The sequence below is a fragment of the Chlorocebus sabaeus genome, chromosome 7 (genome assembly GCF_047675955.1).
Source record: "Chlorocebus sabaeus isolate Y175 chromosome 7, mChlSab1.0.hap1, whole genome shotgun sequence".
Taxonomy (NCBI): Eukaryota; Metazoa; Chordata; class Mammalia; order Primates; family Cercopithecidae; genus Chlorocebus; species Chlorocebus sabaeus.
The window spans coordinates 103,698,549-103,710,891 of NC_132910.1; the positions used below are offsets into that span (position 1 = coordinate 103,698,549).

At 48.2% G+C, this 12,343-nt stretch overlaps 1 protein-coding gene across 3 annotated transcripts in view; it reads left to right on the plus strand.

The window, feature by feature from the left end:
- Positions 1-816: 816 nt before the first annotated feature.
- The window catches only part of FHDC1 (FH2 domain containing 1), a 44,358-nt gene continuing 32,831 nt past the window's right edge, over positions 817-12,343 (plus strand). The window contains exons 1-2 of one of the 3 annotated variants that reach the window (XM_008000015.3): positions 817-1,314; positions 8,027-8,651. In XM_008000015.3, coding sequence (XP_007998206.3) covers positions 8,154-8,651 — 498 coding nt within the window. In that variant the 5' untranslated portion in view covers positions 817-1,314; positions 8,027-8,153. Of the gene's footprint in view, positions 1,315-1,397; positions 1,588-2,726; positions 3,053-8,026; positions 8,652-12,343 lie in introns of those variants that run through there. The other 2 variants (XM_008000016.3, XM_008000017.3) reach the window with 2 other exon arrangements.

The window sequence follows — 12,343 nt, forward strand, 5'->3', positions numbered from 1 at the left end:
GGGTTGAGGAGGGAAGAGTAGGCAGGGAGTGTGGAGTCCCCATTTAACAAAGTCGACAGTAAAAGAAAAGAAGATGCCACTCCACTCCTCACTTTCGATCTGCTGTAATTTAACTTGAGCCTGAACAGTCAATATTCCTTTGGGATTAATATTAGCTCCCTGAGCATGACATTGTCTTTCTCTTTATTACATTTTCTTATTCCTTAAGATTTTAAGGTTCTCTTAGTTGGATCCATTTCTCTTCATGCTCGGATCAATGGCCAAGAAATGGGCTATTGGCAGGCACAGTTCTGGTTTTTGTTGATGGGTTTGTTTACACTAATAGTTTCTCTTTCTCGATCCAAGGCTTGCATATGGAGGCCAGGAATTCTGTCCTGGGAGTTCAGGGACTGAGGACCAGGGTGGAGGAAGCGAAAGGCGTCAGGCATGAGGCTGGAAAAGTCTTGGTCGATTATCTAGAATCAAAGAGGCAAAGGTAGCGATGACTTCATCCCCGTAGAGGGCGCCTCCCTACCCAGGCAGTGGATTTTCGGGCAGCCGGTTTGCCCGGGATGTTTTTTTTGACTACTTGCTTCTCACTGCTTGGCGGCCCAAGTCACTTTGAAGGAAAAAAAGAAAAAAAAAAAAAAGTGATGAAATCGATTCCCCTGTTTCTTTCTGTGAGAAGTGTGCCTTTCCCAGACAGCGTGCGTTCATTCGATCAGGCCTGGCAAAAATTTTTGAGGGGTCTTTTTACGCTTTAATACAACCTAAAGGTTCCTGTTATCATCATAGAGAATTAAAAACAAAAACAAAAACGGTAACAAACTTACAGATTGGCAGGCCCCAGGGAGGAGCTGACCTTTGGGAAGCTCTGGCCCAGCCAGGTTTCAGCTGCAGGGGCTGGGACAGGACAGTTTGCCCAAGTGCTACTAGGTTTCCAGGGAGAAGAAATTGTTGGGGCAGAGGGTGGTCCGGCGCGTGCGTCGGGGGGCGTGTGCGGGTGTGTGTGTGTGTGTGTGTGTGTGTGTGTGTGTGTGCGCGCGCGCGCGCGCGTATATAAGAGTGTGTGCGCGCCCGTGTGCACAAGAGAGGGTTCCCGGGAGGCTGCCGCAAAGGCTCCTTTGTAAAAGGCACTTGCCGGTTCAGAAGCCAGCTTGGCGCCTCCTCTTGCCCGTTCCCGAGGACACCTGGCTCTTCTGGGCAGCCCAGCTATCTCCATCTCCTGCCGCCCCTACATCTCTCGGTGGCCCCGGGCCTGGCCCCGCGCCAGCCTTCAGGTGCGGGGAGCAGTGTGCCCCGAAGCGTCTCCCCCGGGGCCCCACGCAGGTGAAGGTGAGCGCGTGGCGGTGACGGTGGCGCGCGGAGGGTGGAAGGAGGGGCGAGGGAGGGGCGGAGCAGGAAAGGGCGCGCTGCCCTTCGCGACCGGCCAGGAGCAGTGGGGCCGCAGCTTTGTTACCTGAGGCCGCCGCAGCGCCCCGCCCCGCCCTGCCCCCTCGCGCTCCGGGGCTGCGGGGCCTGCAGTGACCGGGAGGAGACCGCTGCGCCGACACAGCGGCGGGAGGCTGCAACGGTCTGCGCGCCGGGAGCGGGGGGCGCTGGCAGCGGGTGAGTGCGGGTCGGGCAGCCGAGGCGGGGGCGACCGCGGCGCGGGACACCGGGAGCTGGAGCTCCGCAGCTCGGGAGGGTCGGGGTCGGGGTGTTGGCCGGGACCCGAGGCTGAGGCGCCGAGAAGCGCGGCCGATGGGTGCCGGGTCTCGGCTTCCTCCGAGCCTCACCGGGAAAGCTGGAAAGGAGGTTCCAGCTCCCTCCACATACACCCGGGTAACGTAGGCGGTCGCCCTTACCCGGCCTTGGAGGACTGCGATCGGTCCCTGGAGGCGAGGACGCGCCGGTGTGGACCCGCGTCTGGAGAACGAGCTGCATTGCCGGGCTGCCTCGGGTCGCACTTGGGTGGTTGACTATTAGCCGTGGCTAAGAATTTCAGATCAACCGCCCCCTAGTTTATCCCCGCCCGTGGGAGACAGCGGCATCCCGCACAGAATGCGCAGCCGCGGCGCCGCGCTCGGCTCCCTAGCCAGCCGGGGTCCACGCCTGGCCCCTGAGATACTGGTGTGGCGGTGGCGGGGACCCAGTGCGGTGGTGCGGACCGAGGACTACGCGCTTCTCGCCCCGACACACTTGCTCCAGCTGCGCGAAGTTCGGGTTACAAGTTGCGCCCTGCGCCTGCAGGAGTGTGGGGAGGGGGAGGAAGCGGGTGGGCTGGGGATCAGCCTCCAGACAAGGGGTGTCCCCAGCTCTTGGAGAGCGGGTTCTGACCGGTTTCAAACGCCAGGAGTCTCCCCCGTGTTTCTCTCACCGGCTCGTCCCGGCTCCCTTTTGGCAGAGCCGCAGTGCGACCGTGAGGCTTTTCCCCCGCGCCTGCGACCCGGACGGGGGACGTGGGAAGATGTCGCGGCAGAGGCTCGGGGTGGGGTGGGAGCGCGCGGCCGCCGCAGACCGGGTGTCTGCGAGCCGCAAGACACCCCACTATCGTTTCAATTACATGGACATCTCCCTTAGTTAGCCGTCTCCCACCCCACTTCTGGGCGCAGCGTGCTAAACCCCAGCAGAGGGGCTGGCGCCCCGGGGGGCGTGGCGTGGGGGGCGTGGGCTCTCCAGCTGGGGCCCCTCCGGGGTGGGGGCGGGGCCCAGACCCCCTCCCGACGTTGGGGGGGCCGGGAATGGGCGAGCCGGTACGGCGGCCGACCCAGTTGCTCCAGCCGCCGGACGGAAGAGCGGTCGGCGCTGCGGAAGGCCGAGGGTCGTGCACCGCCGGCGCTGGGCGCCCGCCCTGCAGTCTCCGCCCTGCAGGCCGCGGCCTCTCTCCCCGCCGCAGAGCCGGCGCGGCGCGTGTGGGCGTAGATCTCCGCACGCACCGGCGCCCCACCCTCGTGCCGCGACGAGCTCCTGCCCGGCGCTGATAAGGACCCGGCTGGGGCTCCGTGCGGCCCGCGGGGCCGCCCACTCGGGTTCAGTTTGCTGTCCCCAGTGCGGCTTCCCGGGGTTTCGCGGTCCAGCTGGTGGCTTGTTGGTGAGTGGCTCGGGCAGGGACGGGGGTTCTGGGTTGGGGATGGAAGGAGGCTGCGGACCGCTGGCTAATGCGGAGACCTAGTAAACTACTATGTATCCAAACTTGAAAGTCAAGTGGTGACCCAGGACCCCCCAGGCCGAATTTCCTCCGGACTTAATGATCGGTTTTCAAACTTCTTGTGTGGACCGAAAGGATCTCCGGGGTTCGGCCGTCTGTGACCCCCTTATACTGACCCACAGTTGTCTTCCTGGAAGGAGCAGCCAGCGCTTCCTTCCCGCTCTCTAGAGCATCCTTTGGCACGCATGTACTTTTTTTTTTTTTTTTCTTGGTTTTGGGACAGTAAGAGAAACTGAAAATGTACAGTCAAATACAGGCATTCTTCCTCCGCTCTCCGGTGTTTGTCTTGGACGTCTGTGAATGTTTACATTGTGCTGCAGATTGAAGGTGCTGACTGGGAACGCGTTGCCCCGGGTTCTTTCACTACTGCCTGGAGTACAGGCAGATGGAACACAGACGACGGAACTCACAGAAGAGTTGGACGGTCCGGCTCTGGCCCTACTGTATAGTCGTACCGACTGACATTCTGTGTTTAATAATCAAGAAAAGTTTTGAAAGATAAGTGGTGGTGGAGGAGCCTTTTCCCGAATTAGTGGAGTGAGAGTAAGAATTCCAGTTTAGAATTGTCCATACTTTCCCCATCCTTTTCTTCTCTCCCAAATGCAGTAAAATAGGGCTGTGTGTTTCTCTACCTCTGCTCTTCAAACTGGGCTTGCTCTGCCCCGGTTTGTCATCAGAAGCATGTGGGCCAGCCCTTCCTGCCCCCGCCTCATCTATGGCACATGCCAGGAGTCAAGGGGAAAGGTTTCTGGCAGGTTTTCCTTGATGTTCCTTTTGATTATTGTTGACCAAAGGAGTGAGTGACCAGCTGAGCACCAAGACCCCACTGGTCCTCGTTCAAGAAAGTCCTGAGCTCCAAAGTGACGTCCAGGAACATGCTGTCCCCTTAAATACACTGTGAGATGAAGCCTACATGCTCTTTTTTCTTGACTCCTTTCAAGAGACTAGAACTTCTTTTTTTGGTTATGGTTGTTTTGTTGTTGAGACGAGTCTGGCTCTGGAGTGCTGTGAACTTCTTTTTTTGGTTATTGTTGTTTTGCTGTTGAGACGGAGTCTGGCTCTGGAGTGCTGTGGCGCGATCTCGGCTCACTGCAACCTCTGACTCCCTGATTCAAGTGATTGTCCTGCCTCAGCCTCCCAAGTAGCTGGGACTACAGGCGCGCGCCACCACACCCAGCTACTGTGTGTGTGTGTGTGTGTGTGTGTGTGTGTGTGTGTGTTTGTGTTTTAGTAGAGACGGGTTTCATCATGTTGGACAGGATGGTCTTGATCTCCTCATTTCCTGATTTGCCCACCTCGGTCTCCCAAAGTGCTGGGATTACAGGCGTGAACCACCACGCCCGGCCGAGACTAGAACTTCTAGGGATGTTTCTGACACCAAGGAAAAAGTACAGCGGGCTGTTTAGGCAAGAGAGCTTAGGAGGGGGCCGGGGTCGGCTTTGAAGACCCTTAATGAACGTTCTAAGATTTTTTGCCTGCCAATTAACTGGAAGTTAAGTACATGATCACAGCATTGCTTTATTGAAATTTCAAATACTTAAAAGATGCTCAGCTGAGCTACAGCCTCTTTGGGAGAGTCCATCACTCAAACACAACTCTGATGGGTCATGAGTAGCACTTAGGGGACTTGAAGAGACATTCCCATCTTCAGAACCCAGCCATGACAGCTCTGCATTTTACTCAGAGCTGGGCACTTGTCAGCCTTACCAGCTATCCTCATCCTGTTGCTGAGGTCTCCAACCTGTGGCTGAGATCTTACATACAGGCCTGTCTCTGTCTTCCCCGGGGGCAGATTGATGGGGCTACTTAGCATTTTCCAGACAGAGTGGGGGCTAATCCCATTGTCCCTACTGGCAATTGTCAGCTGTGAGAAACAGGCAGTCAGTGTGGTCTGTTAGGGCTGCGGCATCACTTGCGTTCTCCTAGTGTACCTGGAGAGTGTGTGTTTGCATCTCTGCTGTGGGCAGTACTACAGCAAATCCAGCATTCTTTTGTATATTCTCTATTTTAATTTCCATGTGGCTGTGGAAAGGGTTAGAATTCTGTCTGTACTCTGCTTTTCCTGCCACCTCTTTCACATTGGACATCCTGGCCCAGGGGGAAACCCTGTTGGAGTAAGGGTAGTAAAAGCATTAGCGTCTTGGCTAATCATTGCTGGTGAACCTATTCATTAGAAGCTGTTGCTGTTGCGGGGCTAGGATCCTTGTGTGTTACCCTGGGAAAAAATTAATCAGACAGCATACCAGGGACAGTGTTGTACATTTTCTTTTGTTTCCTTTAACTTAAAAATAACATTCTTTTACATGGGGCATTGGTTAGAATCATCCCAATACAGAGCTAACAAGTGTCACTTTTTACTTTGACCATTGTTTATCTGACACTTCCTCTGTGCAAAGCACAGTACTAAAACAGGCACCTTTCTGGCTTTGTTGTTAGGAAACAGTGAGGTTGCTTAACCTTGGAGTATATAGTCTTCCTTAGTCTTTGTCAATATCTCTGTATTTGCATTGTGAGGTTTAGTGGCCCATCTGTACATAGGCAGCACTGAATGAGTTATTGCTTTCTAGATTGGAGACTTTTTGAGCTTATCACCATTCTTAAGAGGGATAATCTATAAATAAGTCAGCATATCTGGAATTAGAAGTAAATTGGAGGATTAACCACTCTTCTATACATGAGATGTTTTATGTACCGAAGTATTTTTAAATATGTAAGGATAAACTGCCAAAATTACCTGCACAGTCTTGAAAAAGAAGAGTTCAAATATAACTATAAACTGTAATTGACAATGAGTCATTTGCTTTAAGGGTGCCAACTATGAAAACAGCCTAGTTATGCCCCTAATGATAATTATGAAAACTCCTTCTAGAAGCCAGTTGCATCTCAAGTGAGCTGTATGTCAGCTTGAAAAAATATTTTCTATTTTACTTATTTAAAAACTATTCAGTGGTGATGGCTGTGCAACACTGTGAATGTACTTAATGCCACTAAATTGCACACTTAAAAATGGTTAAAATGATTTTTTAAAGTATCCAATTAATAACGGGAAATGCCGTTTTCCTCCCATATAGAGGCAGTTTTCAGAACTCCAATATTCAAATGTTTCATTAAAATATTTGCTTTTGAAATATGGAGACAATTTAATAGATGATCAGCAAGAATTGAGAAAGGACAGATCTCACAAACTTCGATAGCAAAGAATGGAAATATTACAAGTTCGTTCCTAGCAGCCAGGGGTAACTTGGCATTTTATCTATAAACCCAAAACATATGTTAAAGCAAATGTAATACCTGTGAAAATAAAGGGAAGTAATATGCACATATGATAACAGCTTGTTATTGTTATAAATAATAGCTAACTGTGTACCAGGCATCTTGATAAAGACCATACATGTGTTAGCTCTTTATTTTTATACAAACCAATGGAACAAGTATTTCCTCATGTTGTAGATGAGATGCTGAAATGTAGGTGACGTTACTGACCTCATCTCACGTTGCACATCTTGAAAGCAGCAGAACTTTCTGAGAAAAAGCGGTCTATTCCTAGAATCTCCACTCTTATTCCCAAGGCAGCCTTGTCTTTTGGATATGGTTCTATGTAAATCATTTTGTAATATTTGAATCTGTGAGATCAGATTGTTTACTTCTGTGTAGTCCAAAATTATTTGATTAAGTTATGTTTGTAAGTATGGGCTTGACAGTGGTGCTGTAAAAAGATAATTACATCCCGAAGTGCAGTGTAAAAAGCCATTGTGTATGGCCCTTTGTGATCTGCAGGAAATAGTCCCCTTTCCACACTCCCACCTAGTTGGGGTGCTCACTCAATAGCCTGCATGGGGCCTTTTCTGCACTCCCACTTACCTGTTCTCATATCTGAAGAAATTTAGTTGTTTTGACCTCTCACATCAGATCGGTAACAGCCCAGCATCAAAAACAAACATTTGAAATTCCATAAAAATGCAACCCACTAAAGTAAGTTGGTGACTGTGTATAAGAGACATGGGGTAGATGTGACATGGGGTAGATGTGACATGGGCAGCATGTCCTTGGGCATATCTCTTCTTTGCTAAAAGTGTCAGAAGCAGAAGAGGTAGGTGATCGTTTCCAAAGAGTGGCTTAACTAGAATCCAAGATGATAGAGGTCATTTAATGTGTTCTCCTAATTTTACAAATGAGAAAATGGAAGTCTAGTGAGGCGAAGTGACTTGTCTAAAACTGTAAGCAGTAAAGCTTGATTTAGGGCTGGAATCTCATTTTTCATATCTGCTGTTCTGTTCTCTATCTGGGGGAAAGCCGCATCACCAGGTAGAGCAGAAATATGGTGGCCCTGATTCCAGGGAAATGAGCTAGGCCATTATTATATCATCTCCAAATGCCCTGCCTTATCCGTCCAAGGTGCAAGATGCCTTTTTTGACCCATGATTGGTAGGAGACATGTCCAGACTGGAAAAAGGTAGGGTCACTAATGCCTAATGCTTCAGCAATTTGGGCAGTTTCCCTAGGGGTTGGGCAACCATTGTCCAAAGAGAACAAACTAGTTAGTAAACAAGTAGTTTATTCATAAAGTGAGCAATACTTGCTGAGCCTATAGCAGGCTCTCAATATGTATGTGCTTTGTTGATTAATGTCAGGTTTCCAACTGGATTTGTTGCAATATTTTTGGCAGAATTTCCAGGTAGTAAAATTTGATTCACATTTAGAAAAGCATCGGTTCCTTGTAATGCAACTTGGTATGTGTTGCCCCTCATTGATTTTCATATCTAACTCATATGAGAAGATTGATCTAGCCTCTGAAGGGAGATGCTGATGTGAAACTGTTTGTCTGTAACTAATTTTATATTCGTTTTATCTTGGTAGGTTTGGAAGAGGACAGTTGCCCTTTATTCTGGCGGCAGATAGCAGGTGAAAAAGTGCTACACAAGTTTGATGTTTGTGTCGTCTTCTCCAAGGCCAAGAAATTATCTCCATAGGCGGCGACAGTACTATGCATGTTATGAATTGTGTCTCCTTGGCCAGTGATAAAGAAAATGGGAATATTGCCACAGCACCTGGATTCATGATTGGGCAGACACCGGCTCCAGTACCTCCTCCACCTCCTCCTCCACCCCCTCCATCTCCACCATGTTCATGTTCAAGGGAAGAGTGTCCTTCCTCCCCTCCTCCACCCCCACCACCTCCACTTCCTGGGGAGCCTCCCATCCCACCTCCCCCACCAGGCCCACCCCCAACTACTCATATGAACGGCTACAGCCACCTTGGTAAGAAAAAGCGGATGAGAAGCTTTTTTTGGAAAACTATTCCGGAGGAGCAAGTTCGGGGCAAAACCAACATCTGGACCTTGGCAGCCAGGCAGGAGCATCACTACCAAATTGATACAAAGACCATTGAGGAGCTCTTTGGGCAGCAGGAAGACACCACCAAGTCTTCCCTTCCTAGAAGAGGAAGAACTTCAAATTCATCCTTCAGAGATGCTCGAGAAGAGGTAAGAATGCAAGGTGGAGGGCTAATCCTCCACATACTGCATTGTTTTGTGTTTTGGGATGTGTGTACATTTGAAACAATTGCTAGACATCCCTAAGAAATGAGATAATAGAAGCAAATGTGCCTTGGAAAAATGATAGGCAGAGTCTTTACGATGAGCTTGAACTGAGTATTGAGAAAGTGTAAGAAGTGTGCGTGCTGTATCCTCCCAGACGCCCTGGTGGATTATGACCTCATGCAGAAAACATGCTATTTGGGATCACTGCCCCTATCTCTAGCACATCTGCTGAAGGTTCCCCTATTGGAGAATTCTGCTGAAGTCCAGGATCGTTAGTCTCTGTTGAAACAAAAACTGAGTTTCTAAAATTGGTTATCTGGAATGAACTGGAGCTGACTGGGGCAGACTACCTTTTGTTAAATAACACCATCAGCTGACGTCCATCCTTAGGATTTTACCCTTATTTTCTCCTCTAGTTTGTATATAACAAGTGTTTCGAGATGGCCTTCATTCCTCAGATCTCTGAACTAGATTATGGCTGTTGGGGAACAGAGGCTTCCAAAGAGACAAAGCATAAAGCTGTTTTCAGAGAGATTGTATAGGAAGGATGTTTCTAGTTAACACTAAATGTGTTACTTTGAGAAAAAATAAAGCTATTAAGTTTCAGGAAGTTAACTGAAAGCATGACCCCAGAGCTGCAGATCACCATATATTACAGAAACTGCATCAAAAATTACATTTGTAAACACTGTCAATTTAGAAACTTGAAGAAACCTCTACCTGCTAGAAAAGATAAATATAAATAAAAATAAAAGGAAAGAATGCTGCCCCCACACACACACACAAAGCACAACAACAAAACAGAGAAAGACAACAGAAATTCATCATTTAAAAATATGTCGTAAAGGAGCAGAGAAAACAGGTCAGAGATGGAGCTGATTAGATAAGAGAATGGGCAGGGCCCTGGGATGGAGTAGGAGCTCCATGCATTATTGAATTCTTGAGCCAACAGTATTGACCTCTTTTCTCTTTCTGGCTCAGGAACATGTTAACTCCTTCTCTCCACTAATTCACTGGGGGGCCCTTAAAGCTGATTGTGTGATCTCCTGTTGAAATAGCCAAGAGTCTATTTTTTATGAAATGCAGGACACACTGGGGTTATATGTAAACTGTGGCATAAATCTGAGAAGGAAATCTTCATGAGAACCCTTAGTGCCATCAGTGCTGAACACAGGCTTGCCTGTCTCTTCCTTTTATGCAAAGTCCTTTTATTTGCTGGAGTATCCTTTCAATATTGGAAGGAGCAAGAAGTCATTTCCTTAGTACCCTGGCCTTTGCCCCAGCTCCCAACAGAGGTTCTTTATTGTACAGTAGGTCATTTCTCACTATTGTCTCCCAGCTCTCTTTACTGAAATTCAAGAATACTGAAGTAACTATTGGGTGGGCCCACATGGAAACGAGGCCTGTGTCTCACCAAAGCGCCTGTAACAGAAGAGGGCTGGCTCACCGTGTCCGGGGAGGCAGCTGTCAGGCTGGAGTAGGTGGCATCGTTTGTGAATTGGGAAAATTTCAAGAGGCTAAGGGGAACTTGCTGCTTTATGTTCCCAAATTAAAGAGAGGTTAAGAACCACTCAGAGAGAGAGAGAGAGAAGAAAGTGGCAGGGGTGTGGCATCTTTTCTCAGCTATGATGGAAGCAGAGATGTCCATTTCTAAAGCAGATCTGAAATTCAGGGAAAAAAAATACTCTGTCTCAATTGCCTTCCTCCACCCCTGCACCCTATGCAGATTTTTACGCTTTTGTCATTAACTTATTTTTTAAGAATTATTTTTTAAATGGTCTTAAAATTATTTTTAATTGTGGTGAAATAACATAACATAAAAATTTAGCATCTTAACCATTTTTAAAAAGTATTTTTTGTTTTTTTTTTTTTGGGACAGAGTCTTGTTCTGTCACCCAGGCTGGAGTACAGTGGTACACTCTTGGCTCACTGCAACCTCCGCCTTCTGGGTGCAGGAAAGTCTCGTTCCACAGCCTCCTGAGTAGCTGGGATTACAGGGGCGTGCCACAATACCCAGCTAATTTTTGTATTTTTAGTAGACATGGGGTTTCACCATTTTGACCCAGCTAGTCTCGAACTCCTGACCTCAAGTGATCTGCCCACCTCGGTCTCCCAAAGTGCTGGGATTATAGGCGTGAACCACTGCGCCTGGCCTAACCATTTTTAAACAGTTTGTTGACATTTAGTACATCCACATTTTTGTGCAACCATCACCACCTTCCTTCTCCAGAACACTTTTCATCCCGTGGAACTGAAACTCCACACCTGTTAAATCAGAACTGTCTGTTCCCCTCTTTCCCTAGCCCCTGGCAACCATCATTCTACTTTCTGTTTCTATAAGTTGGACTCCTTTAGGTACCTCCTGTAGGTGGAATCATGTCATATTTGTCTTTTTTGTCACTGGTTTATTTCACTTAGCATTATGTCCTCAAGTTTCATCCGTGTTGGCCGGGCGCGGTGGCTCACGCCTGTAATCCCAGCACTTTGGGAGGCCGAGGCGGGCGGATCACAAGGTCAGGAGATCGAGACCATGGTGAAACCCCGTCTCTACTAAAAAAATAGAAAAAAAATTAGCCGGGCGCAGTGGCGGGCGCCTGTAGTCCCAGCTACTCGGGAGGCTGAGGTAGGAGAATGGCGTGGACCCGGGAGGCGGAGCTTGCAGTGAGCCGAGATTGCGCCACTGCACTCCAGCCTGAGCGACAGCGAGACTCCGTCTCAAAAAAAAAAAAAAAAAAAAAAGTTTCATCCGTGTTGTAGCGTGTGTCAGAATTTTAAAGCTGAATACTATTCCATTGTATATATAGACCACATTAGCTTATCCACTCATCTGTTGATGGACAGCTGGGTCGCTTCCACCTTTGGCTCTTGTGACTATGCTGCTGTGTACATGGGTGTACAGAAATCTTTGCTTTTAACACTTGTAGGTCCTGGTCTGAGAGACAGCATACTAGAAAGAAAAAGTAAATCACCGTGACTGTGTATCATAAGATAATCTAACTCTGCAACTCTTCAGTATTTGGGTATGATAAATAGTTGAGAATGATCCCTTTAAGTGCATTAGGTAATGTTGTCACATAACTGAGATTATCCAGAATTATTTTCAATTTTCATGTTATCTGTAGCGTGGCTAGAAGTATTATATATACTTCTTTTGCAGTAAAAGAATATGGTACATGCTCTTTTCTTCCTTCCTTCAATTTTCTTCTGAAGAAGTTAGAACTCAGCAGGGTTATTGTCTAACAAAGATCAGTAATAAATCTTCCAACTCACTTTGCAGTAAGCGGAGTCCAGGGTCAAAAGTAATAGTCCTGCCATCTGTCTGTGTGGACTGCAGAATTCCCTCCGCAGCCTGTTCAGCAGAAGCACTGCTCCTGAGCCCGGAACCACAGCATCACCACATTACAACACAGGCTGCAGTTCTGGAGGTTCGAACTTGCCCAGGCACAGACTATGACCCTTGAAATATCATAACCTCCTACAGAAACAGCCCGACATTATGTGATTGGCTTATACTTTAAAGCCTTACACATCATTACTAATAAGTTCCATTGTACTTGCAAGCAAGAAATTTGCTGCAAGATAGGGAAGATGGGAGAATGGCTGAACTTAGAAAGAACAACATTTAAATAGTGAGT